The sequence below is a fragment of the Ambystoma mexicanum genome, chromosome 8, assembly GCF_040938575.1.
Source record: "Ambystoma mexicanum isolate Mex_15411 chromosome 8, UKY_AmexF1_1, whole genome shotgun sequence".
NCBI classification, from domain to species: Eukaryota; Metazoa; Chordata; class Amphibia; order Caudata; family Ambystomatidae; genus Ambystoma; species Ambystoma mexicanum.
Window position 1 is genome coordinate 1,091,595,990 of NC_090929.1, and position 27,936 is coordinate 1,091,623,925.

A 27,936-nucleotide genomic window follows, 5' to 3' on the forward strand; every position below is an offset into this window, starting at 1 on the left:
TTCATGCTCAGTTCAGGCGGAATTTCCTCTGAACAAGCCCTTGGTTTTACCTTTGTTTTTCCCGACGCCTTTGTCGCCAGCTGAAAGGACGTTGCACCCGGCCTGAGCGCTGAAGTATTATGTGGCCCGCACAAAGAGTTTCCGGAAAACTTCAGCTTTTTGTGAACTTTGGTCCTGTGAAAATATGAGAAGGCTCTGTCCAGGGTTCCTTTTCCAGCTGGCTCTCCGGCTGCATCAGCCATTGTCATCGGTTGGCAAACTGACCGTTGCCTGGTCATCCGAGAGCCCACTCTACCAGAGCGATCGCTGCTACAACAGTGTTCCTGTCTGGTGTGCCCCTGCTGGACATTTGCAGAGCTGCTAGGTACTGCATCGACAGGGATTCCAGGGAGGAGTACAGAGTCGGCCAGGCTGTGCTGCGCTACCTGTTTGCTTGAAGGTGAAACTGGTGAGGAGGTAAGAGACTGCTTCTGTTGAGCCTTGCCACCTCCCGTGGTTGTGCATGTGTGTACTGCTTTTACTCTTACGTCCCGTCCCTCCCGCCTCCCCCTCCCCCTTACTGCATGGGCGTACCTTCCTAGGGACGGGAGACAAAACCTTCATCCACTTTAAATTTAGAGGAGCTGCCCTGGGAGCATGCACTACCCTGGAGCTGGCACCACACATCAGTCCCCTTTTCTGCGTTTGACTGGAACGGCCGATTTCACAAGCGCTCATGGGTTTGGCTTCGGCCATGTAATAACATGCGCTCTTCCCTGGATTCTTCTTCTGTCTTTTTGTCGTCTTTTTGTGATTCAGGTACTTGGTCCTCCGGCGTCACGCTCCTCCCTGTTAGGCAGAAACCTGTGCAGTTCCCTCTGGGAACACTGCAAAAGATTTAGGACTACAGGTGTTTGGCAGTAAACCCACTTGGTAGCAGTCTGTACCACACAGATTCACTTGGTAGCTGTGGCTGAGCAGTCAGTCTTCCCTCAAGAAGAGTTAGGCAGTATACAGAGTATTCACAATAGGTCAAAAGAACATAGTAGAACAAGTAAACACTGACCAGGGCTTGGTGTAAAAGAGATATAATTATTTAAAACCACATCTAGAAAAACACACAGGCACTAATAGTAAGCAATTCAAAAACACGGTCACTAAAAGATATACACTCCCTTACAAGAATATTAGACAAGTCTTAAGTAAAGCCCCACTTATTTTCAGACGGCGGTGAGCGCTTAACGTAAATGGCACTCTAATAATTTGTTTAAAAAAGGGAGAGAAAAGCAAAGAATAAATTGGAACAGATCCCAACACTTTTTCACAAACACAACAAGAGAGGAAGGCAAGTAACACCGTGAGTTTAGAGTCAGTAGGCCGGATCCACTTTAAGAGGATCAAACTAATTGTGTCCAAGGTCACACAGTTGCAGTGCACAAGAGTCTTGTAAAGGTTCAAAAAGGAGTTGGACCAAAGAAAGAGACCAGTTAGAGCGTCAAGGTGGCCAGCCCAGTCCAGAAGGTTAAGGGGTGGTTATTACCTTGTAGCAATCTTTATAAAGGGAGGCCTGGCTGACACGGTACCTTAAAGTGGTGAGAATACTCCAGCAGGGGCAGTTGTTCCTGGCAGCGGATGCAAGTCGGTGCTTCGTCCGGGGGAAGAGAGGCTCTCGTCGAGGAGGAAGACAGGAGTCCGTTGCACTGCCAGGGAAGAAACCAGCCGCTGAGTTTCTCAGGGAAAAGGAGCGGTCCTTTGATTCGCGGTCCAGTGGTAAGTGGCTATCTGGTTGCCGGGGTGCTTGGCACGGGCAATTCAACCACAAGCCGGTCTGGGGTGCGAAGAGAAGAAGGGAAACTGGTTGTGCCCACCAGTCAGGGGAAGAAGCCTCTCCAGCCGGGAGATCTTCTCTGTCGTCGGGAAGTGGTGAGTCGGTTCCGCAGGGCTCCACCGGTGGTGTCGTCGTGGTAGGTCGGCTCAGCTTCTCCCGCGCCGGATTCTCAGGTCCTGTGACGACTTCTGAAGTTCCAGTCCCCAAAGCCCTGCTTTTATGCAGCACACCGCCATTCACTCAGCCTAGCTGTCAATCAAACATGCTAAGTGGTGAGCCAGCCGGCTCACCACTTGGGCCAATCACATAAGAGTGACTTGAGTTACCAAGGTAACTCAGTCCAGGGTGCCTAAACCACCTCCCACACCCCCTGTGGTACCCAGACAGAGTGGCACCACTTTTGGAGGCTTCTGTGGAGAAGCCCGCCAAAAAGTGGAACAAAGGGCTCGACTTGGGTTGGAGTCACAGAAGAGAACACCAACGCCATTTTAGAATCAAGTCCTGGCAAAAAATACCAACTGGCGAATTTATATTAAATAAATAAACCGGCGGTATGTTCGAGGCTATGAGAATTAAATAATTAAAGTTGGTAACCTCGAACAATGGGAAAATCCCATAGGGATAAATTCACGGCCGAATATAAAAAGTAGTATCCACTGCCACCAGCCAAAACTCGATCAGGGGGGGCGGAGACGTGCCCCCTCGACTAACAGACCCCGGGGCAACCGAATTGCCCCGACCAGTACGTCCACAATATGATGGTTTGTACTGGTTTCTGTTAATAATTTGGGACTAGTAAAGCCAATGGTGATTTTACATGCCCTGGGAGACAGTAGTCAGTCCCAGGGTATGGAGTCTATGGTGGGGTGTCGCTATGACACCCCTGTGTCACTGCACGGAGGGTGATGTGTAACACACATAGTAAAAACACATGAGACCCTATGGAGTAAAGGACCCCATAGCCCATAAAACACATTAACAGTCAAAGGAACACCATGAATCATGTCCAAGAGTGGGAGAAAGAGTCTCACTCTTGGCAGGAGAAAAAAAACAAACACCAGAAATCCAGCAAAGCTGCTGGGGGACTCACTAGGTTAGGAAATTCAGCCTAAAGAGAGAATTCTCCCCAACACTCCCCGGCGCATGTCGACTTCAGCGGGCTTCAGCCGCTGTCCAACCTCCGAGGGGATCTTCCCTACGTCTGACCCCCCACGCTTTTTGCCTCTGTTGCCTTAGCCCTGACCACAGCTGGGAAGGCTGTACCTCGTACGACTCACTGACTCCACGCGCACTGAAGAACATGCTAGCTAGGTGGAGGGAGCTCTTCAAAAGGTCGCCTCCAGAGCACTTGAAGAAATTTGTCAAACAGAGATCGATGCCAAAGGGAGGGCCGCTATTTTCCATCCCACCCCGTAAGGACGACTCCTCCCTGAGGAAACGCCCTAATGGGAGGAACCTCTCGGGTTCCGGTACCAGCACACGCACCAAGGCTAGTCCAGCTACCGGCTTCACGGCCGAGGGGGGCAGGGGTGTGGCATTAGATCCTTCCGGAATCCGTGCTGAGGGACCGCAAGGTTCTTTTACGGGGTGTACACCCGAGGGGCAACGCCCTAGTACCCAGGGTCGGATTGGTTTCTGGCCATGCCTGGGCTGGTTTGGAAGAAAAAAGTAAACATTTATTTTTTTTTCAATTTTTTTTTTCTTCTTCTCCAAAAAGCCTTCCATCCTTCGTAGGTCGATAAATGAGTACCAACACAGGTTGTGTGATATTGTATGCATATTTGTTCTATAAAAAAGGGCTTGAGCGTAAGTGCTATACAATAACATTATCATTTGGCCTTTGACGTCTGCTTGGATTCACAGTAATTTAGTGTACTTAGAAACAATGCTATTTGATGCCACTTCCTGTTATGTCAAGGGGTGAAAGGTCTTGTTTCATTGCTTCCCGGGATGTCACTTTGGGGTGGGGTCAAATGACATCACTTCTGGTGATGTCATCAGAGGTCAAGGGTTGTGAGGCGAGGAGTGGGCCACTTTTTTGAGGCGAGGGGTGAGACACTTTTTTTGGGGGTGACCGCGCCTATTTCTTGTCCCAGTCCGACCTGGCTAGTACTGGCTCAATGTCTGAGGGGGCGCCTGCACAAAGCACTACCGGTGACCATGCCGAGGGCAATACGCCTTCCAGGACTAGGCCTGATGTGGAGGGTTGGCCTCATGGTCCACCACCAAGAGTCTTGGATGAGGCCGGGCCCAGGAAGCCATGCGCCATGTCTTTGGCACGCAGCTCGACAAAATGGCCGCCATGCCAGACAACATGGCCACTCGTCCGATGCCACTCCTAGGAACAGAGCAGGCAGGTGAACGAGTTTCAAGGTGGGACTGGTGTCAACCAGGTACGTGGCCTACAGTTTATCCATCAGCAGGCCAGGTTTCCCCTGCAACCTAGACAGTGTGCACCGGCTCCACCAGCCCCTAGCCACTCCATCACCTGCCACCTCTTCTGCCTCCAATGACCAGTTCTTCGAAAGGTTCCTGGCGCTGATGCGAACCCCCACAGAATGGGGCCATCCTGCGGGATGCAGTCAAGGACTTGCTCCCTCCAATCACTCCACCGGCGCCCATAGTCATTCCTCCCATGGCTCCGGCACCACAGGCCCCAGCGCAGCCCCTGCTGCCCCTTCGATTCCGGCTCCTCTGCCTCCCACAGTACAGGCGGTTCCGCATCAGCCTCCGGCTCCGGTCTCCACATCGCAGCCCACGGCACCCAGCACTCCGCCACCCGCGCCGGATCAGCCGCGCACTCTAGTGGACACAGACGAGGAGGACAACCCTGACACGCCGTCGTCGGCAAAAGCCTTCCACGACCGGTTTGGCTGAATATCTGGGCCTTCCTCAATCTGAGGTCGAGCAGCCTGAGGTTGGGTTCTTAGCAGAAGTCCTCACCCTACGACCCCCTAACAAAACTGGTATCCTAATGCAGAAGGAAGTCGTTGCCATGGCCAAGAAGGGTTGGATCAAGCCACACTCGGCCCAACCTGTCAATCGGTGCCTCGATGCCAAGTATAGACAGATGGAGGGGGATCCATTCTTGCTGTCGGCGCACCCTCAACCACACTTTTCGATGATTGCTGCAGCATCACTCTACTCTAATCCTCAGTCGTACTTGGCCACCTCGTCCTTGCTCTGCTAGGCAAAGCGGAGAAGATCTTGGAGGCGTATGGGAAGAAGCTGTACTCCAACGCCTCGCTGCACCTGCGTCAATCCAACATAGATGCCATGCTGGCAGATAAAACCAGAGGCTTTTGCTGGAAATAGCGGACTTCCTTCTTGTGCAGAGCTAGGCACACGCTGCAAAGCGGGTCTAGGAGAAGCCAAGTTGGCAGCGCATGACATCATGGAGTCCACTGTAGCTCACATCGATGCCTCTTGCTGGGCCATCTGCATCGCCACAAACCTAAGCATGGCCTGCCTTGAGGCTAAATCTAACCCTGATGTCCAGGAACGTATATTGGACCATCCATTTGAGGGAAGCGACCTCTTTTACTCTACCACCGACGAGGAATTTGATAAAAAGATCAGCTCATAAACTGCAAAGTCTTTATCCTAAGGAAGGCCCCGCCCAAGGCGTACACCCAGTCGCATCAATGCTCCGAGTGTGGGTGGTCGTTCGGTGGTTTCCAGTGCTTCCAGGAACGGAGGTCGAGACAACCTGACTGCTCGCCTAGTCAGCACCGGCGCAAGCAACAAAAGGAGCTTGGGGGGCGCAAGTGCTTCTTCCAGTCCCCCCTCCTCAGCAACAGCCTCAGAAGGAAAGAAAGCATGACGCGTCCCTTCGGGTCCACGTGTCTCCAGTGGGGGGCAGACTTGCCTTCCATGTGCAATTTTGGCACCAGAACTTTGCCGCCCATAGAGCCTCTGTAGTGTCCTCTTGGTACTGCCGTAGATGTTGCAGGCCTACTACCCACACCTTGGTGATTCAACAACCTTGTAATCAACTCATTTTTCTTTCCTTTCAGAGTAGTATTCCTGACTTTACACATTTCTTTCAGTTTGATCTACTGTTAAAATGATCAGGGCTTCCTGACTAAAGTTATCCATATTTGGCATGTTACAATTGCTTTTCTGATGGTGCTTAGCCTTGTGGGTGTTTAGTTGAACAGAAGCAAAGCCAAATACTCGATGTAACAACTATACAATAGATCCCAACGCTGCCACCAGTGTTAGGCAAGATTGTATGTAATAAACCTGTGGGAGGCTACACCAGCCTGGTGGTCTTGGCAATAGGTAACCAAACCTTCTCCAGCATGGGGTCTGGCATGGATTCACATGCTCTTCAATATTCCCCGTCGTCAGGCTGGGAATCCTCGGTAAAGAAAAAATCAGTATCAGTTTTGTTTCTGATCTGTCTTTCTTAGTAGTAACCAATCACTGGTCTCTGGGTCATACTGCCCGCAGCTAATGACTGCCCTCTCTCTAAGCCCCGCCCCTGGCAGCCATCCTCAGATTTTTACTGCACGTTCAAGTGTTGGGAGTCCTCGTGCTATAGCCCTCGAGCTTTTACTGCGTGTTTGCGCTTTTTCAAAGAGATTTATCAAATTTTTCGGTTTAAACTAGCCTCAAGCTCCACCGTTTCTACTTCCGATCAACAGGGACCTGTTTCGGATTTATCTACGCCCCTCAAGGCCTACCTCGCAGACGAGAAGAACATGGCCCAGGAGAAGGGAAGCTCGACTCCCGGCAAACTGTTCAGGATCTGCCCTGGATGCAACCTACAAAATGTGTACAAGGAGGACGAGCATTCGAAATGCCTTTACTGCCTCCACGAGGACAAAACACACGTGGAGAAGGACTGCGTTTTGCAGGAACATGTCGGATCGGACTATGAGGGATCGTCGGACCCGTCTCCAACTGGCTGGAAGGCAAGAGCCCAGCAGGTGAGAAGAAGAAGAAGAAGTCTGAGCGGCCTTCTAAGTCCTGTGAGGGAGCCCGGTTGATGGGGGGCCCAACAGAAGGCAATGCACTGCGCGTCTGCGGGCACCGGGAGAGACGAACGGTCAGGCTCCTCGGCTGCCAGGCAAGGCGCATCCTTCACCGACGCCATCAACCGCGAGCCAACGCTCTGGCTCGGGGAAAAGAAAATCTCAGAACCCGGCTAAGCTTCTGGCGAGGCCCCAGTCGATCTCGAAGGATCAGGCCGAAGAGGAGCGAGGCAGTGACCCTCCCCATAAAGTGAAGGCCTCAAGCGCACCCAAGGTGGTGAAGGTCTTGATCCTGGCCAAGGCCTCGATTGAGGGAGTCGCTGCGGCACTGGCGAAGCCGGTGGAGGCTATCCCATTGGAAGCGATCTTGGGGCCCAGAGTTTCCCTGCCCCCGCGGATGGAATCCTCTTTTAAGCACGTCGAGAAGACCCCCGTGAAAACCCCGGTGGAAAGAGGGGGGGGGGGCGTAGCCGTGACAGATACGGACACAACCTCCGAGGAGGAACTGACTGAGAATTTGGAAGAGGCCAGGCCCCACGGGAGGGATCCCGACGAGGGGGGACGACGAGAGCGAGGGTGGCGACAACGAGGTTCCCGTGGAGGAGGAATAGTCACTCTCGGCATGCCCGTCGCAACCCGAGCCACAAGACAACTCGGCGGCCCTTTTAACGGCAATCCCAGCTCAACCAGGTCCGTCGGGAAGCCCTCCAAACAAGAGGAGAATTCATCCATCTCCCCTTCAGGCCTCACAGCCTTCTCAGTCTTTGTCGCCCCCCTCGCTCCCGAGGGATGACACGGGAACAGCCACGACTGATGACGATGGTGGCGACAACGGGACTGACCTCCCGTCTCCGATTCCTCGGGCGTCTCCACCCGACGAAATTGGCTCCTTCCACACCATGATTGCCAGGGCATCCGAGCTTTTTCAACTCGGCCCTGAAGAAAAGAAGTAAGGCTTCCTCTACCAACGGCGCAAGGCCAAGAGGAAGACTGTCCTCACGGTGCCGTTGCTGGATGACATCTGGGACGAGGGCCTTGCCCTTCTGAAGAACCCATCCACGACGCCTGCCAAAAGGGGGACTGGTACGAGAAGAAGTACCGGTTCCCCGACGGCACCCCTTTGTGCCTTAGGGCACAACCGACCCCGGATTTGGTCGTCTCGGCAGCGGCCAAGAAGAAAGCGGGGGGGCTCCACTTCAACTTCCCCACCGGACGGCGAGGGAAAGAAACTAGATGCCATGGGACGACGAGTCATCTCGTCGGCGGCGACGACGATTAAGGCGGCCAGCGCCCTACCGATTGGGAGTTGTGGTACAAGATCGCCCCCCTGTTGGACTTCTTCCCGCACGACAAGAGGACAGAGGCCCTGGCGATCCTACAGGAGGGTGAGGTGGCATCGGACATTGCCGACACCGCTTTCCGTCAGTTGGGCAACAGCGTTTGCCTTCGACGGCGGGGGTGGCTCAAGGCGACGGATTTCCGCCAAGACGTGCAAGCCAAGGTTTTGGACATGCCCTTTGACGGGAACAATCTGTTCGGAAAGACAGTGGATGAGTCGCTGCCGGCCATTAAGACCGACACGGAGACGGCTCGGGCCTTGGGAGTTCTGCAGCAACGCCGGTCGCCCTTTCCGAACTCTGGAGGCAAGCAAGGTGCCTCCAAAGGATATGGCGGTGGCTCCTCGACCTACCGTCAGGCGGCCCGCTCCTCGTCGCAAGAACCCTACAGGGGACGCTGCAAGTCAGGTGGATCTCGCTGTCGTCACCAGGGAGGCCAAGGCGGCAAGGCTGCCTCCAAGCAAGACTGAACCGGCCGTTGCGTCGGGCCCCCACCGAAGCACCCCCGGTGGGAGGTCGGCTGACGAGGTTCGTCAGCGTGTGGGAGTCCATCCCCACCGATCGTTGGGTGCTGGATGCCCTGGCCCACGGGCACACTCTGGAATTTCTAAGTGCCCCCGAATTCCTCCTGTGGCCAGGAAGGAAAACCCCGTCCCTCAACTGCTGTTAGAGGTAAGGATGATGCTCAAGAAAGGAGCCATCAAGCTCGTCCCAAAGAGGCTCCGGAGTATAATCAAGATACTTCCTCGTCAGAATGAAGACCGGAGGCTGGCGTCCCATCCTGGACTTGCGTCGGCTAAACAAATGCATCAAGGCACAGAAGTTCCGGATGGTCACCCTCCAGCACGTACTGGGCCAGCTGGAGGAAGGCGACTTCCTATCATCGTTGGATTTGGAGGATGCGTGCTTTCACATCCCCATCCTAAAAGGACACCGAAAGTTTCTCAGGTTCGTAGTCCAAGGGCAGCACTACCAGTTCAAGGCCCTCCCATTTGGATTGAAGTCGATGCCCAGGGTGTTCACCAAGTGCCTAGCACCAGTGGCGGCATAGAGATTCATAGTGACGGGTAGTCAACACTTATACTTAAGGTTTCTCAAGCCCCACATATCTCCTCAGGACCCTGCATCTTACCCCCCACTATCACTGATTAACACAGATGTGAAAATGTATGCCAAGGCAATGGCAAATCTTCTGATTCCGCACATGAACAAAGTTAATCTATACAGATCAAACAGGATTTATTCCTACCCGTTGGGCGCTGAATTTGCAAAGGTTCTTCGCAATTACGTCACATTTGGACCCAAACGATAAAGCAGCTGCGATTACTTTAGATGCCGAAAAAGCGTTTGACTCAGTATCCTGGAACTACATGTTCTCAATGCTGGGTAAACTGGTGTTTGGTCCGACATTTATGTGTTACATTTGTTTATGTAAGAGCCCGGCTGCAATGGTGAGGACCAATAACACACTATCATCCCCTTTGTATTGGGTAGGGGCACCCCTTAAGGCTGCCCTACAAACACGTGTGCAGGGGTATCCGTATTAGGGGGCCCCCTCCACAAACTTCTTTCACTATACGCAGATGATACAATGCTGTATGTCAGATGTACGGAGACTCATCCACCCCTGATAATGCAAGAAGTAAATACATTATCCATGTTCTCTGGCTACAAAATTAACCAGACCAAGTCAGAGAAAATCCCACTGACACCAACCACAGGGCATTCGCAGGCTACATCCAAGTTTAGATGGTCACCCACATCAGCGCGATACCTAATTAATGCCCACTGACAGACAGACCCTATACACTAATAACTATGAACCATACTTTCAAATTCTTGAACACAAGCTTGGTGTATGTGTTAAGCATCCAATATCCATATACGGACAAGTGGCCTTGCTCAAAATGGTGGCGGTGCCCTACTTGCTATACCTCTACTGCCGTATTTCCATATGGCCTGGCAGAGACTTCTTTCAGAGACTACAGAAACTGGCCATTAACTTTGTATGGGGTGGGAGGTCGGTTAGGCTCAAATGGCCCAGGATGTGAGAGATATGAAACAGGCGGTTTAGCAGCCCCAGACTTCATATTATATTTTCATGCAACGCAAGCACACTTTGCAAAGTACTGGATGGACACCGCTGAAAAACATGCACACGTACAGGCCGAGAAGTTTACAGTAGCCCCAGCTAACATTCAAGCAATGCCTTTTGTAAAAAGTAAGGGGGAATATCAGGGATGTGGATCCAGTGAGCTCAACAGTACGAGCCTAGTCAGCACGATTCGTGATAGTGGGTTGCATGAACACCTATTGGCTGTTTACCCCACTGTGGCACTATCCTGATTTGGAACCCACATTTGATACGGCATTGCAGCGCAAATGGGACCCGGGCAAGGAAATGAGATTAGGGGATTTGTATCCGGAAGGCAGATTTGCGTCACTTGCAGATGTGCACACTAAAGTAGGGTTGGGCCTCATCACTACGCTGCAATACTACCGTATGAAAGCAGCCTGTAAAAGGAAATGGCCATTGTTTCCCGAGGCTCCCCCGATACATGAATTCTTATGTGCAATTATGTCGCAGGAGGGATTTATGGGTATAATATCTAGACTGTATAAGGCAGTACAAGAGTATGCCCCATCTGGGAAGACTGCCAACATACCAAATCCATCTCGATTAACTCTTTAAGTTAATTCACTTTAAAATGCTGAATCATTTACATATAACCCCAAACAAGATCTCCAAGTTTGACCCCACTCAACACAACAAGCAACCTGCCTCAAATGCAATGCCTACTCTGCGAATTCCATACATATGTATTGGGATTGTTGTTGTTCGACCCCCTCCCATCAAAACCTTCTGGGAGGAAGTGGCTAGAATTATAAGTGACATTACTGGGCTGAACATCCCGGCAATCCCACATAAATATCTGTTGGGTGATATAGGTAAGGCTTCAGTTAAGGGCCAAGAAAAATATATTGCAGGCCTGGAAATACAAAGCAGCCCCCACCCGAAAAGCATGGCTACAGGACCTACTATATGTTCAAGACACTGAGGAACAATATGTTAACAGTGTGACATCTACCTGCAGACCGAAAGACATTTGGGCTCCTGTACAATCTTACCTCGGGGACAATCAAGACATTGATGCCGGGAATTCCCCATGAATGTCCAAATGTATTGTTATACTTATAGTTTGTGTGGAAAAGATATCGATAATTTACTATGTGACTATATGGTTCACTCCTGAAGTGTTGTGTGAATGTGTTGCATCTGTCAGCAAAAAATAAAGGTTTTCAAAATAAAATCTATTTTAAAATAAGCCTTCTTTAGAAGGGAGCAATATGCAACACTTAAAATACACTTCAAAATACACTCCTTATGTTCAATAAAGTAAGTAAATACCCTTTTTGGAATGCACACAGATTTCCCCACACTCTGAGGTGACTTCAATAGTTAGGACAACATGGACATTAATATATCATTTTTCGCACTTGGTAATACTGAAAGTATGACAAAAAGGAAGCGTTTGGGGAAGGAAACAAAGGTTAACAAGTTTCTCAAACAGGTAAGCACTTTTCAATCCCCCAATGAAATATAGGTAAACCCTTTCCCAGCTATACAATTAAGGTATGTATGACTTTTTGGAGGGACAGATCAACACAAAGCCAGAGGGTAAGAAGAGTCTTCAGTGAGCTAGGACAGCCAATGTCAATTGAGCTTGAAGATTAGCACAAAAGTCTTGCATAATGTTAAAGAGAGTTTTGTTGTAAAATATTTCATTGTTGGGCCACAAGCTGGGAGACTTGTGATGGGCAAAGCTGCAAGCAACTCTGCAAAGGCAGCAAATGCAATTCTCCAGTGAGAGCAAGCAAGCTACACACAAGAGGTAGGTACTCCTAGTTTTACAGTACCTTGAGTCTGAAGGAAAGGTTCCAGCTGGCTTCTGTTCCAGTTGTAGTCATGCAGATCCTATTGTTCCTGGGCCTCAGTCGTGGAGACAAGAGGGAGGACGTCTGGGGACTCCTGCACTACAGTTTGAAGGTCGGCGTTGGCAATGGGCACAATTCAGATCGGCGGCACTTTGCGGTTTCAGCTACTTGCCAATAGCGCTAGGCGATTCTTGGATACCTTGTGGACTTTCCTTGCTTCTGGGGTCTGTTGACGTGGATCAGGCTTGGTTAGTCCTGCTTCGAGGGAGTCTGGAGGAACTTCCTGGAGCTCGGGTCCAGTTTAAAGGCGATGCACTAGATTCTGGTGTTCCTGTACCCTAGCACTCGGTTCCCGCAGTAGCAATGCAGTACAGCCAGCAGAGAGGTGTTCCAGTCTGGTTCCTCTTGGGGATGATTGGTCCCACCTTCCCAAGGGGAGAAGTCGTCCTTGCAGGACTTCTCTAGTCTATTAGAAATTCGGAGCTTCAGCAATTCAGCAGGGCTTCACTGGGCAAAACCAACGGTTCAGGAGGTTACAGCAAGCTGCTCCTTAGGTTTCTTCTTTGGTTCCTTCGTCCATTGGTCGACTCTCTTCCTTGCTAAAGACCTCACCTTTTATACAATTCGTTCCCCTTAATTTGCAGCCTAGCTGTCACTCACACAGCAGGGTGGCTGTCCACCAAGGACAGCCAGCCGGCCGGTCACCTTTAGGTGCATTCCTGTAGCCAAGGGGACCAAGCACAGGTGTTAGGCAAGATTGTATGCTGTACCCATAGGGTGCACTACAACAACCCTGACTTCCTGGCAGTAGTAACCCAACCTTTGGTATAAGTCTGTAATACACAGGTTGGTAGTGTGGACGAGTATCCAGGCTTATCTCAAGAGGGGTCAATGTGAGATGTAGGGGAGTTACACAGAGATTCACAGTGACAAGTATCCAAGCAAACACTTACACACAGGGTTTCGTGATAAACAATTATTGTTTACCAGTCAGTTAATGTAAGCTGTCTTCAGAAGGGAGCACTGTAAACACCCCACAAATATACTTCAAAATTACACAATCTTAGTTCAGAATCAGTAAATGCACATTTGGGATGGCATACAGCAGAAACCTACGCCCACAGGTGACTTCAATTGCTAGGGTGCTGTTGACATTAATGAATTACTGTTGGCATTCTGAATTAGTTCAGAGCAAGTAAAAAGGAAAAGATTATTAGAGCAAACAAGTTACCACAAATATTTCTTAAGCAGGCAAATACTTTCAGATCCCCCAATAAGTCATTCAGCTCTTGCAAGGCTATAGGCAAGAGTCTATATGGACTGGAGCACTTGAAGGTAAGTAGGAAAGTCTTTGCACAATGTTTCAGAAAGATGAATCAATATAGGGTAGTAGTAGAAGATGCAAGCAACTCTACAGCAAGAGGTAAATTCTCTTAGACTTTGTACCGTACCGTTTAAAAATGAAGAAAAGATGCAGCAGATGACTCCTGTTCCTGTGCAGCTCTCACTGTTCCTGGGCCTCTGTCGTGGGGACAAGTGGGAGGACCTCGGGGGACTCCTGCACTGGGACGGTCAAAACTTGCAACCAGCAAACTTCACTTTCAGTGGCTGTTCAGTGTTTCAGCTCCTCACGTCTACCGCAAATAGCAACACTGCGGTTCCTGGTTGTCGAGATGGACTTTCCTTGCTTCTGGGGTCCCACACTCTGTTGAGGGCGCTCAGGCTCGGTCAGTCCTGCTTCCTGGGAGTCTGGAGCATCTTCCTGGAGCTCTTGGCCAACTTAAAAGCAATGCACACAAACTGGTGTTCCTCTCCCTGGCTCTACAGTTTGCAGCAGCAACTCTGTGGAAATTCAACCCGCTCTGAGATGGATGTCCAGGTGGCTTACTTTGGAGTTGATTGGTCCCACCAACTCAAGGGGAGAAGTCGTCCTTGCAGGGGCTTCCCTGTCGATGTGAACTTGGCGTTTCGGCACTGCAGCAGGGCTTCACCGGGCAAACCAACGGTCCAGGAGTTGCAGCAGGCGTCCTCTACAAGTTCTTCGGTTCCTTCGTCCAGTGGTCGATTCTGCCTTCCAAGTGAAAAGACTTTTTTTATTTTTTTTTATTTTTTATTTTTAAAATACAGTTCTCTTCCTTTCATTCCAGACTAGCTGTCAATCACCCAGCAGCTTGGCTGTCCTTGCCGGACAGTCAGTCAGCCAGCCAATCATCATAGAGTGCATTTAGGTGTCCTAGGAGACTAAGCACAGGGAGTTTCGGGCACCACACTCCCTTCCTGACTACCCCAGATACCCTGGAGCCAGAGGCGGGCTTCACTTGTGAAGCCCACTAAAAGCAAAATGAACAAAGCGACCAAACCTGGTTTGTGGTGCAGAGTAAATCTCAAGAAGGACCTTTCTACAAAGAAATGGCGAAAAAAGACCGGGTCATTTTGACAAAAATTGCACCCTTGGTGCTTTACTGCAGCTGCGAACGCAGCCCGCGGTAACTGCACACCACGTTAGTAAAAACAAAACCACTGCCACCAGCCATTCAGTGAGGAAAGGGGTAACAAAAAAAGTTACATGAGGAGTTAGACTAAAGGGGATATTAGGTAACCCCTCCAGCACCATATTGTAAGATAGTGTTTGCTGGGTCTAGAAAGTTACAAATGTAAGTAAAGCCAATTTCACTTTACTGCTTTGGGAAACAGTAGTTTATCCCAGAGAAGGTATTTAAACCATGTGGAAATCTAAGAGACTTCCCAGTGTCACTGCACTAAAGGTGTTGTGTGACACAATGTAAAAGATGATGCCTATGGAGTTTGTCAGAGTTCACAACCAAAATAAACACTACAAAAATCACATTAAAATACATGAGAGAGTGAGAATAAGGGTCTCGCTCTCTCCAGGTTAAAAACAAATCATGACCTCAAAATCCTGCAAAGTTACTGGGGGTCTCTAAGGTAGAGGGAATTGACACATTTCTGAGAATTCTCCCTAACACTAGGGAGTTTCGGGAACCTCCCTCGCTTCCTGCCCTGCCAGACACGCTGGAGCCAGAAGCAGGCTTCACCAGTGAATCCCGGCAAAGACAAAACGAACAAAGGGACCAAACCTGGTTTGGCGCACAAAGTAAATCTCAAGAAGGACCTTTCCAACAAGAAATGGCAAAAAAAACTGGTGCCATTTTGACAAAATGGGCACCCATTGGTGCTATACTGTAGCTGCGAACGCAGCCCGTGGTAAAAACACACAATGATAGGAAAAAGTAAACCACTGCTACAAGCCATTAATTGTAGAAAGGGGAACATAAAAATGTTACATGAGAAGGTAGTTGAGGGGGATACTAAGTAACACCTCCAGCACTGTATGTAAGATAGTGTGTGCTGGGTCTAAAAAGAGATAAAGGTAAGTAAAGTCAATTTCACTTTACTACTCTTGGAAACAGTAGTTTATCCAAGCCAAGGTATTTAAACCTTATCAGAAATCTAAAGGATTTCTCTGTGACACTGCACTGAGGGTGCTGTGTGTCACAATGTAAAAAGATATGGAGTTTCAGGCTCCAAAACCAAAAGAAACACAGGGTTCAAATAAAAATACATGAGAGAGTGGGAAAAACATCTCAAATTTCTCCAGGATAAAAATCTAAAGTCCTAAAGTCCAGCAAAAGAACTGGGGGTCTCTAAGGTAGAAGGGAATTAGCACATTTCTGGGAATTCTCCCTAACGGGCAATAGGACCAGCTAGCTGAAATTCATCTCTTTAAGGGTAGCTGAGAGGGCAGAGGCCTTGTGGCCAGTGGGGTCTGTATAGCTTAGATTGAAGTCTCCTAGGAGTATGAATTTAGTATTGGGCTTGAGGAGCAAGGTAATGAAGAGGCGGATGTCGGTGTCTGGAGTACCAGTGTGGGAGGGTTGGCGATAGCAGTATGTTGATAGTGGTTTGGGGGTGGATTCAAGCTTGGCCAGTAGGAGTTAGTAGCCTGGGAGAGATTGAAGGGGGGAGGCTCTAATGGGGAGGGTGGATTTGTGGATGATAGCAATTCCTCCTCCAAAGTCGTCTTGACGGTCCATACGTAGAGTATCCAATGGGTATGGCGAGGGAAAGGAAGGGTCCTGTTGCTTCATGTAGCCAAGTTTCAGATACGGTTAATAGGTCCAGATTGTTTGCCTAAAGGAGGTCGTGGATAATCTGATGTTCGGGCGCAGATAAATCCAGCATTGATCAGTGTGCACGCAACGGAGTTGAGGGGTGGATGGCATAGGGGGGTGAAGGTGTGCTAGCGGAGAGGGGTGGGGTCAGGTGCAGTAGAGTATGATTTCCTGGAGATGGGGGAAGTTAGGGAGCCTAGAATAGTCTGTGTGTGCGGGCTAGGCCTAGGCAGGGTGTGCAAAGTTCCTGTGGGGTGAGGTTGGTCTCTGGTAGGGAGTGGGGGGATCTGAAGCCTGAGTAGCACCCTGAGGTAACTCTAATTACAAGGATGGTATTTGCATTTCTCCGGCATGGCGTCTGACATGGATTTGCATGCTCATGACTATTCCCCGTCAGGCCGGGAATCCTCTGTAAAAGAAAAAAAGTTTCACTCTCACTAACAGACCTCTCACTAACAGACTGTCTATCTCCTATAAACCAATCACTGACCTCTGGGTCATACTGCCCCCAGCCAATGACTGCCCTCCCCCTAAGCCTCTCCTCTGGTAGCCATCTCCAGATTTGGTAGCATGTAAAGTGGCAGTATGACCAAGAAGAGCTGCAGAGGGGCCGGAGGGAGGGTTCGCGTGTGAATTCATGCCAGACCAATGCTGGGAAGTTACAGGTAAGTAACTTGTTCCTTCTCCAGCATGGGGTCTGACATGGATTCACATGCTCATGAATAAAGAATGCATAGCAGTACATACATACACAACCATGGGAGGTAGCAAGGCTCAACAGAAGCAATTACCTCTGGAACAGCCTCACCTTCAAGCAAGCAGGTTGCGTAGCACTGCTTGGCCGTCCCTGGATGCCTCTCTGGAATCCCTGTCAACGTATTAGTTTTTTGAAGCTGTGTGTAGACCTCCACGTAACAGCCCTGCAGATGTCCAGCAGGGGCACACCAGACAGGAACGCTCACGTCGCAGCGCTCTGGTGGAATGGGCTGTGGGATAGCGGTCGGTTTGCCATCCGGTGGTTCACAGGACCAAAGTTCACGAAAAAGTTGAGATGTCTTCCGGAAACTCTTTGTGCATGCCACATAGAACTTCAGGGCACACGCCACATCCAGTGAGTGCAAAGTCCGTTCAGCCGGTGACAAAGGCAATGGAAAAAACACAGGCAACACCAAAGGCTCATTGTGGAATTCCGACGGATCCTTTGGCATGGAGGGCGTACGTCCGCATCCCCACCCTCGTCTCATGGAAAGTCAGATAAGGGCATTTGCAATACAGGGCCTGGAACTCACCTACCCTCGTGGCAGAGGTGATGGCCACAAGAAAAGCCACGAAAGGAACTTTAAAGGGGCTTGATGCATAGACTCCCCTATGAGCATCTTCAGTACCATGTTGAGTTCCCATGCCGGGGTGGGCACCTTCACCGGCGGGAACGATCTGAACGATCTGAAAAGTCCTTTGAGGAACTCCTTGACTAGACGGTGGGACCAACAGGAAGTCCGTCCTGGAGACCTGGTGGAGCAGGAGATAGCAGCCAGATGCACCTTGATGGAGGTGTGGCTCTGAGGGTTGATCTTCTGCATCCGGCACCACATAGAAAACGTTTCCACTTGTGTCTGTAGCACTTCAGAGTCGACGACGCTCTGGCCCTGGCAGGGACCTCCCTGCAGTGCGCCAGCAGCTCTTACCCTCCAAACTCTAAGGCTGCAGGAGCCAAGCCTTCATGTTCAGCGATCCTGGCTCGTGGTGCAGGATTGCGCCTACTTCCATGGTGAGCAGATCTGCGACCACTGGCAGCTTGACTGGACGTGACGACGATAGGCTAAGAAGGTCTGGGTACCAAATATGCCTTGGTCATGCCGGGGCAAAGAGGATCATCCAGCATCGGCACTGTTTGAGTTGATTGATGACTCGCAGCAGGAGAGGCAAAGGTGGGAACGAGTACAGGAAGAGGCCTTCCCACAGGAAGGAGAACGCGTCCCACATGCTTTCCAGCTGCCGAATCTCCGGAATTTGGAGTTCATCGTTGCAAACAGGTCGAACTGGGGTCTGTCCCACTTGAGGAAGAGGTTGTCCACTTGACTGTGCCGAAGCTCCCACTCGTGGCAAGAGTGCAGCTCCCTGCTGAGGGAGTTGGTGAGGGTGTTCTTGACTCCCGCCCGGTGAAAAGGAATGAGGAACATCCCCTTGGCGACAGCCCAGCGCCTCAGGTCCTGTGCCTCTCGAGTGTGCTGGGGATCTGTTTCCCCCCTGCTTCCTGATGTGGTGGAATCGTGGTGGTATTGATCCCTCTTCTCCGGTAGACACAGGCCTGGGCATGGAGACGTCCAGTGTGGGCTCCCCAGCTGTGGTGACTGTCTCTTGGTATGGGGGACTCTGGAAATCTGTGTCCCCAGTGATGTTGGAGCGTACGCCCCACCACCTTATCGCTTGTCGAGCACGATCCTGTTGTGAAGTTTCCGGACACCTGGATCCACCGAGCATCCAGGAATTCCTGAAGGGCGCACCGGCAACCTGCAGAGCCTGATCAGGTAGATTCACAACATCATGCTGAGCAGCGATTGGATGGTCCGTGCCCATGGCGATCTTCAGTGTCACCAGCTGTTGCACCTTCCCCAAAATGGCAGCTATTCTCCTCCGAAGGGGCTGCCAGGCAGGAGACTGTGTTGAGCCTGGACCCCAGGACAGCGCGTCATACGATGAAATCAAGCAGGACCTTGGATAGTTCACTGAGCTCCTGTCTGTGTGTTCGACCGCGATCTCCCTTGACTTGGCCCGGATGAGCCAGTCGTCGAGGTACAGGTACACATGTATCCCTTGCAGACGTAGATGAGACGCCAGGGTTCCGGGCACTTCGTAAACAAACTGGCTGCCGACTTCAGTCTGAAGGGGAGGGTCTTGAATTGGCACTGCTGTCCTTGTATGACAAAGCGTAGGAACTTCCGATGCTTCTCCTGAATTGGGACATAGAAGTAAGCTCCTCTAGATCTAGCAACGTCAAAGTCCCCTTCCTTCAGTTGGCCAAGCACGTGTTTCAACGTGACCATTAATTTTTGGGACTGAAGGAACTAGTTTAGATGCTGCAGGTCTAGAATGGGCCTCCAGTCCCCGGTCTTCCGCATCCTCTGAGTCGCTTTGGAACCAGCTCTATCGCCCCTTTTCTTAGCACAGCCCGTACTTCCTGCAGTAGCCGAGGGATGTGCTGATCCTGCCGGGCCACCAGTGGTATCCGTGGATGCTTCTGCTGGAACTCGAGTGTGTCCGTGGGCAAGAGCGTCCAGCGCCCATCGGTCGGTGGAGATCTTTTCCCACTCGCTGATGAAGCCAGCCAGCCTCCCACCGGGGTGCATGCTTGGGGGCCGGACATCATGGTTGGTTCAATCCTGATTCGGGGCTTGCGTGCTGCTGCCTTGGAACGACCCCTGTAGGCCTCCTGGGTCGTGGAACAGGAGGGTTGGTGGTACGATGATGATCCCGCACCAAAACCCTTCATTGATCTACTGAATTTGCCTCCTGAGGCACAAAAGGAAGGCCGATGCTGCTGCAGCGTGCCTAGCGTCCGGGCCGTCTCGGTCTTGCTAGCCTGCAACGACCCGTCGACAGCCTTCCCAAAGAGATTGTCTCCATCGAAAGGCATTTCAAGGACCCTTGTACTTTCTGCCGGGCGATGGGATGGTCTGATGCCACCTTGCCCTCCTAGAGAATTTCCAGTGCCTCGACACGTTGTCGGGGAGAAATACCAGCAGCAGGGCCATCTTGTACCACAGCTCCCTGTCATACCTGGCCAGGATCGCAAGAGTATTCGCTGCCTTGACCGTTGTCACCGCCGAGTAGATCACGTTTCTACCCATGGCGTCCAACTTCTTCCCCTCGCTGTCCGAGGGAACTGATGCCAAAGATGATGGATTTGAGAACTACGTCCTTGTGCAGCAGCAGAGACTATCGAATCTGCGGTGGGTTGGGGTGGTGGTTTGCCAACTTCTTCTCCAGCCTGTCTCTCTTCGCTGGTGCGGGATTCCCCATCAGCACCACTCATCCCAGATGTCGTCCAGGAGAGTCATTGCCAGAATGATCTTCGTCTCTCAGCGCTGGTAAAGGAAACCCCCCTTTGGTCTCCTCTGTTGTCAGCTGGAAAAGTTCAGGCGTGCGACTGTGGCGTGGAACGATCCCACGTCGTCTGGTGGAGAAGCTCTCGGCTGCACGGAGACGCTGCTGCCGTCGTCAGTCTGTCCATGTCTGTCGTCACCGTGTCCATCCTCGTATTCCTGGGGGGGGGTTATGTGAGGCGGTTAATGAGGAGGCGTGGGATGCAGTTTCCTCTTCCCCGGGGGGGGGGGGTGGTACCGCCGGTGCCAGGGGGCCGTCGGCCTCTTCCTCTGGATCTCCAAAACCAGCATGTGGAAAGTTGACAGGAAGTCCAGCGACTGTGTAGTACAGACTTATACCAAAGTTTGTGTTCCTATTGCCAGGAAGTCAGGGTTGTAGTGCACCCAAAGGGGTACTGCATACAATCTTGCCTAACAATGCACAGCCTAGGCTGCCAATCACACAGCAGCGTGGCTGGCTTTTCGGGACAGCCAGCCGGCCAATCGGGACTAGTTTTGTTCATGCGCTCCTAGAGGCAAAGGACAGGGGAGTTTCGGGACCCTCTCTCATCATGTCCTTCCTCACACACTGGAGCCAGGGGCGGGCTTAGGTGCTGAAACCCGCCAAAGGCAAAACACACAAAGGGCTGAAATCTGTCAACGCATACAGTAAAAGCCAAGAAGGACCTCACATACAGAAAATGGCGAAAAAAGAAGGCAGGCCATTTTAACGAAATGGGCACCCATGGGTGCCGTACTGCAGCTGAGGATGCAGGCTGCAGTAAAAAAGCACAATGGTAGGAAAAGTAAACCATTACCACCAGCCATTTAAAGTAGTGAGGGTAAAAAAACATTTTACACGAGAAAGTAGGATAAGGGGCTACTAAGTAACCCCCCCAAGCAAAGCATGGTTGTGTGCTGGACCTACAAAGAGAAAAGGTAAGTAAGATGCATTTCATCTTACTATTCTTGGGAACTATAGTTCACCCAAGAAAAGGTAGTTAAACCTTACGAGAAATATAAAGGATTTCTCAGTGGCACTGCACTGAAGGTGCTGTGTGTAACTATGCCAAAAGCAGATGCCTATGGAATTTGACTCCAAAAACTGTGGAAACATAAAATCCAAATAGGGGGAAAACACATGTGAGAAAAAGGTCCCGCTCACTCAGGCGTTAAAATTAAAAAAGTCCTAAGTCCAGAAAAAGAGCTGGGGGTCTCTAAGGTGGGAGGATTTTAGCACTGAAATGAACATTCTCTCTAATACCTACTTTAACAAATGGAATGGATTTGTCATTTGGTACAGATCATGCAATGTCAATCCAATTGACTGTTCCCCTTCAGATATAGTACACTATATGCGTTACCGTCTAGACTCTGGTCTTCAATTCCCTCAAAGTGCATTTAGCGACACTCTGCTTACATTACATCACAAAGCAGTGTGTCATGGCTGAAGGTTCCAGTAATGAAAGCTTTCATGGAAGGAGTTAAAGATTATACCATACAATTTCACATCCTCCTCCTGGGTGGGACCTAAACTTTGTGCTCACAAAACACATGGGTCACCTTTCATGGGTCACCTTTTGAACCAATGCACAAAGCTAGTCTTAGAAATCTAATTTATAAGACTGCTTTTCTTGTAGCAATCCTTAGCTGAGGCACGCCAGAATAAACCTTACTCCTCCAACTACTACAACAACGGAAGCATTTGCATCGTCTCACCCTGACAAGCGATCGCCCCATGAACAACAACATTCCTACCTGACAAATACACCAGGGTAGTCAGCAGCTTTTGCTGTGGCACCCCGCAATAAACCTCACTCGCCCTTGCCGTTCAGACTTTCGCACCAGTTAGACCACGAATGAGACCATGCCGTCCACACTGGACAAAGGTTGCTGCAGCCAAACAACATCGAAGCCTACGGGGGCACGTATACCTTATACCACATCTGTGGACACAGGCCGCAGGCACAGCCATACATCCATGCACTGTAGAATTTAGCTACGGCTATGCCCTTTCGCATAGCAGCGCACATTGCCGTCCACACTGAAACACCTATCGTACATCAACACCTCTGCCATGAGCATACAGCGACTACCAACAAAAAGAAGTTCGGTATAGCTGGCCACACTTCGATTCTTCAACAATAGCACTCTATTGCAAGCCACCAACAGCACCCATCCACGTGCCTGACCTTCTGGGCTGCTTAGTTGAGTCTAGCCAGCCACCTAAAGCCTAGACCGACGAAAATGCACACAAGCATATCCGAATCTAAAACTCTTAACCTCCAGCACATTGAGTACAGTCACCGAGGGTGTTCTAACCACAAAGCGCATTCGGGAAAGAGCGCTATATAAATTACCCAATACAATAGCAGCTGGTAGAGAAGGAGATCATGGGCCTCATTACATGGTGGGAGGTAACCATGGCGCAATTAGCGCCATGGCTTCCCCCTACCGCCTTCTGGGTTTGGGTAGGCGGTATGGGGACTTAACGGGTCATTCAGACCCTGGAGGACCCGGTAAATCCCCATGCCAATTACCATTCCCCATTCCGATTCCAGCCCCCATAGGACTCGATGGGAATGGGGAAGGAGCTAATAACGGTACCGTTATTAGCGCTGATGTCCCTCAGCTGGTCCCGTCCTTAATGTGTGGTCTGACCACACGTTAAGGACGGGACCCGGTGAGGGACCTCGTAGTAGGGCGGTAAGGGATTACCGGTGCCGGTAATCTTTTACCGCCTACCGTGTAATGAGGCCCCATGTCTCCAAGACTGCTACCTCAAATGGATTGGCCAATGCATTCATGTTTGCTACTCACTAGCTAACAAATCCTTGCTTTTCCCACCAAGAGCCCACTCTACTCGAAGGTACAGGGGCTACTCTGACTTTCATTGCAAATGTTCCATTAGATGCAATTTGCAAAGCACACATTTACACAACACTGCTGCTTAATTTCACATTCTACAGCAGATTCACAGGTTGGTCAAGTGGTATAAAGACACCTGTGCTGCTGTACCTTCAAACAACCCACCTTCTCTAGCTGCTACTCACTAATCAATGCATAGCATCGAATCTATGCATAGCATGTCATTCTAAGCAGATCCACAAACCTGAGCATGCATACATAATTTACCATAATTGTATTTCTAATGCTTGTATCTTCTTAGATTCACATGCGCCCATCCTTCTTTTCCTCCCCTTCTGGAGTTGAAGGTGCCATATGTCTTTCACCTTTCTCTTTCACGCTCCCTCATGTTGGAAACAAAACAATCTGATGGACCTCGATGTGTGCAGGACCATGGGTACAGTACACGTCACACAAGGGATAGTATTACAAACATGCCTAGTCAGTGTCCCTTTTCGAATTTCAAAAACAAGTCATGCAATACTCTGCGACTACCACTAGATGTCGGCCTTTGCATAGCATGTGAATCTAACTGCATGCAAGCATCAGAAAAATACGATTACGGTAAGTCATGTATGCCATATAGGGTCTATGCAAAATATTTCTTGCATCCCCTTTTTGCGATCAATGGAAAATGTCTTTTGCTGTTAGAACCACCCTATGTTTTGCATTTGGAACACTATACGGACGGTGGTGATGGGTCAGTGGCATGATGTAATAAGGTATCAATTTTGAAATGTTCTGGCAGAATCGTGTTCTTGGGGTGGGCAAATGATTTAAGATAACAAGCACAAACAGCTCAGCAGTTCAATGTTACAAGTGTTTTTTTTCTTTTCTTGAAACTGTCGGATTTGCCAATTCTTTAGCTCAATTGTCATTTTAGATTACTTTATAAAAATAGTTATAAACATAAGTTTTGCCTCTTTCCTATGCAGGGTCTGTCTGAAGGGGAACATGCACACACCACTCAGCCTGTACGTAGTAAAACACCTCAGGTAACACAGGAACTGAAAGGACCTCCGTCTGCAATAGGCGAACAGCCACATCAATCTGTCAACCGGCATGTAGGGCAGATGGAACAACACATACAGCACCTTCAACGAACCCAAGTGGACACTGGTCAGACATCTTACCCTTCACCCATCGCGATTTCCATCAAGCAGGAAATTCCATCCCCTCACCAAACACAAGCTGTGTCAAAACAACCTTTGTTTGTTGCAAACCCGTCTCTTTCCGTCGCCCCATCAGGCCTTTCTCGCTCGGAACCTCTTTCAGTTATCAAGCAAGAGCCAGTCCTTCATGCTGTTTCTCAGAGGCCGGTGGATATGGTGCAACTTCTAACGGTAAGCATGAAAACCTAGTTATTGACCTGCTTTAAACTTGTTAAACTTCATTTTAGAATCTGATCTGTGAGGAAAGTTAATTTTATTCAACTTATCAAGCATTTTGTGTTTACAAAAAGGTTAACTTAAAAATACTATGCATCTTCCAGCGCAAGGTGTTGGGGAGAATTTTCATTTCAGTGCGAATTCCCTTCAACCTTAGAGACCCCCAGCTCTTTTGCTGGACTTTAGGACTTTTCATTTAACCCTGGAGGGAGTGGAGTGAGACCTTTTCCCCACTGTCGTGTTTTGACCTGATTTGGATTGTTTTTCCACTGTTTTTGGAGTCTACCAAACTCCATGGGCATCTACGTTTTGTATGGTGACACACAGCACCTTCAATGCAGTGTCCCAGAGAAATCCTTTAGATTTCCCATAAGGTTCAAATACCTTTTCTTTGAACTACTGTTCCCAAGAATAGTAAGGTGAAATTGACTTTACTTACCTTTTCTCTTTGTAGGTGAAGCACACACCATTTTATGTGGCGTGCTGGGGGGGGGGGGGGGTTGCCTAGTCGGCCCTTTTCCTACATTCTCATGTAACATTTTTATGTTTCCTTCACTACTTTATATGGCGGGTGGCAGTGGTTTAATTTTCCTTCCATTGTACAATATATGCAATACATTCTACACCAAGTCTAGAAAGCATGGGACCCCACATTCTGGATAATCACAGGGCAGCGCCCTTTAACGGATGCCAAGACACATCATTCAAGGCAACAATCTTTGTGCTTAATGCTGAAAGGGGAATGTGTCCAGTGTACTTAAGCAACAAGATCATGAAGTAGACAAACCTTGGAGCAGCCATCCCTTTCCTGTCTACCAACTAAACAGTGGAACCATGTCACTCCAATTAGGAAGAAAGGCTTTCACAATTAAAGGACTTTCCCAACGTTCTATTGGTGGCTGAGATTGGCTTTGCACGCAAGCTGGTACTTTCTATCTGCTGACATCCCAGCTTAACCTTAGTCATCATTTGAGCATCTTAGAGCAAAATATGGCTTTGAAGGAAACCCAAGTTAATACATTTCTCCCTACTTAAGTGCAACTGGTTCACAAGAGAAATTGGCAAGTGACAGAACAAAATTGGGTGACCATTTCATCAGAATGGCCCTGGTCTTCTTTTTTCGCCATTTTAGGTTTGTGTGGTCTTTCTTGGGTTTTACTCTGTGCGTTGGGACAGGTTTGAGCCCTTTGTATGTCTTGCCTTTGGTGGGCTTAATTTTTCACTTTAATTTAATTTTTAACTTTTGGTTTCGCCCCTGGCTCCATTGTGTCTGGAAGGACAGGATGTTGGGGAGGGTCCCGAAACTCGCCTGTCCTTTGTCTCTAGGAATGCCTGAATGCAACCAGTCCTGATTGGCTGGTTGGCTGTCTTTTCAGGCCAGCCACTCTGCTGTGTGATTGACAGCCTAGGCTGTGCATGAATGTGAGAAACCTTCTTAAAAGGCGAGGTTCTTGGGACTACAGGCAGTCCACCACTGGAAGAAACATCCAAAGAAGAAACTGAATAGAAGCCTGCTGCAACCTCCTAGACCTTGAATTGCCCGGTGAAGCCCTGCTGCTGTGCTGACCTGTTTCACCTCGACAGAAAAGCTCTGGACAGAACGGCTTCTACCCTTGGGTTAGTGGGATCAACTAACCCTGAGGTGAACTCCACTTCGGCGCAGTCCCTGACTTGATCAGTGCTGCAGAAGCCCAATGCCAGGCGTCGAGTGTCCAAAACCGAGTGCAACGTCTGCTGCAGAACAAATCTGGACAAAAGCTCCAGGAGCCTCCTATGGACGCTCTAGAAACAGGAAATCCCGATCCAGAGTCCCCTCGCCAGATTGCAGGACCGAGGGAGCAAGGAAAGCCCAACCAGTGTCCACCGTTCTGCATCAGTGCTGTTTGCGAAGCGCTGAAACCACAAAGTCCTGCTGAAACAAAGAAAATCTGTAGCTGCCAATGACCTTCCTGAGTACTGGCGCACAAGCCCTCCAGACGTCCTCCCTCTTGTCCCCACGACTGAGGCTCAGGAATCTTGGTCTGCTTGGCTGTAGCAAGACGGAATCCAGCTGGAGCTCTTTGGACTTTTTCAGGTTTGTGGGTACTTGCCTTCTTGCCTTAAATTGTGCTGTTTCACTTGAGGATTGCACCTGCTTACTTTCTGAGTTGATTTCAGCTCCCTTTGCACAGGCCTAACAGCTTCTGTTCCTACAAGTGATTTTCTGAACTCTCTAACTTTGTGCAATACGTTTATCCAAGAAGTGCATCAGAACTATAGTGTCCAAGTGACTTTGGCTGTCCTTGCTCCCTAAAGGCACACTTCTAAATCCATTGACTTTGGTATTGCTTATACCCTTTGTTAGGCAGAATTGCATGCAGTACCCTCTGGGATCACCACATACAATTAGGACTACAGGTGTAAGCAAAACCAACCTTTGGTATAAGTCTGTACTACAGATTTTGGTAGTGAGCTGAGCAGCCAGACTTATCTGAAGAGGAAATGTGAGCAGTAAAAGGTTGTTACACAGAGGTCTTCCAATCACAGTGGTTCAAGTAGACACACTCGGTTTCTTGGTAAAACACTTATTAATTTATTACACAATCATTTAGTAAACATTCACTAGAAGGAGGCAACTTAATATTATACACAAACACACGTCAATACCAAACCAATAAGTTTCTAGGAAAGAGCAGTTCTTGCAGTAAACTGTAAAGTCTTTGCCAATGTTCTTAGAAGTAGTTTGTATGAAAAAGAATCACATGTTGGGTCAAAAACTGATTAGGCCTGCAAGTTGGGAAAGTTTCACGAAATTTCACTGCGAGAGGTAAGTTCTCTCAATCAGGTTGGCATAGTACCTTAGTATGAAGAAAAGATGCAGCTGAAGACGCTGGTTCCTGCCAGTTCCTGCAGATCTCGCTGTTCCTGAGCCTCAGTCGTGGGGACAAAGAGGGAGGACGTCGGGGGACTCCTGCACAGGGACTGGTCAAACAAGCTGGCAAAATGGAAGATCTTCGGTTTGAGTAGTTGTCGTCAAGAACACAAGCTTGTGTCCTTCCCCCGGGTAATCCTAACCAGCTCCTAGAATGGTATCCAGGTGTTTTATGAGTTGATTGGTCCCACCAACTCAAAGGAAGAAGTCGTCCTTGAAGGGGCTCTTCTGTCGAGATGAACTTGGCAATTCGGAACTGTAGCAGGACTTCACCGGGCAAACCAACGGTCCAGGAGTTGCAGCAGCCGTCCTCTTCCAGCTCGTCTTCGGTTCTTTCGTTCCAGTGGTCGACTTTGCTTTCCAGTCCAAGAGACTCGCCTTTTAAATAGTTTTCTCCCTTTCATTCCAGCCTAGCTGTCACTCACCCAGCAGGGTGGCTGTCCTTGCCGGACAGTC

The 27,936-nt window shown here is 49.6% G+C and overlaps 1 protein-coding gene across 2 annotated transcripts in view; it reads left to right on the forward strand.

Moving 5' to 3' along the window:
• The window catches only part of SPEN (spen family transcriptional repressor), a 633,803-nt gene that overhangs the window by 530,226 nt on the left and 75,641 nt on the right, over window positions 1-27,936 (forward strand). For both annotated transcript variants that reach the window (XM_069611090.1, XM_069611091.1), the window contains one exon: window positions 24,117-24,524. In XM_069611090.1, coding sequence (XP_069467191.1) covers window positions 24,117-24,524 — 408 coding nt within the window. The remainder of the gene's footprint in view (window positions 1-24,116; window positions 24,525-27,936) is intronic.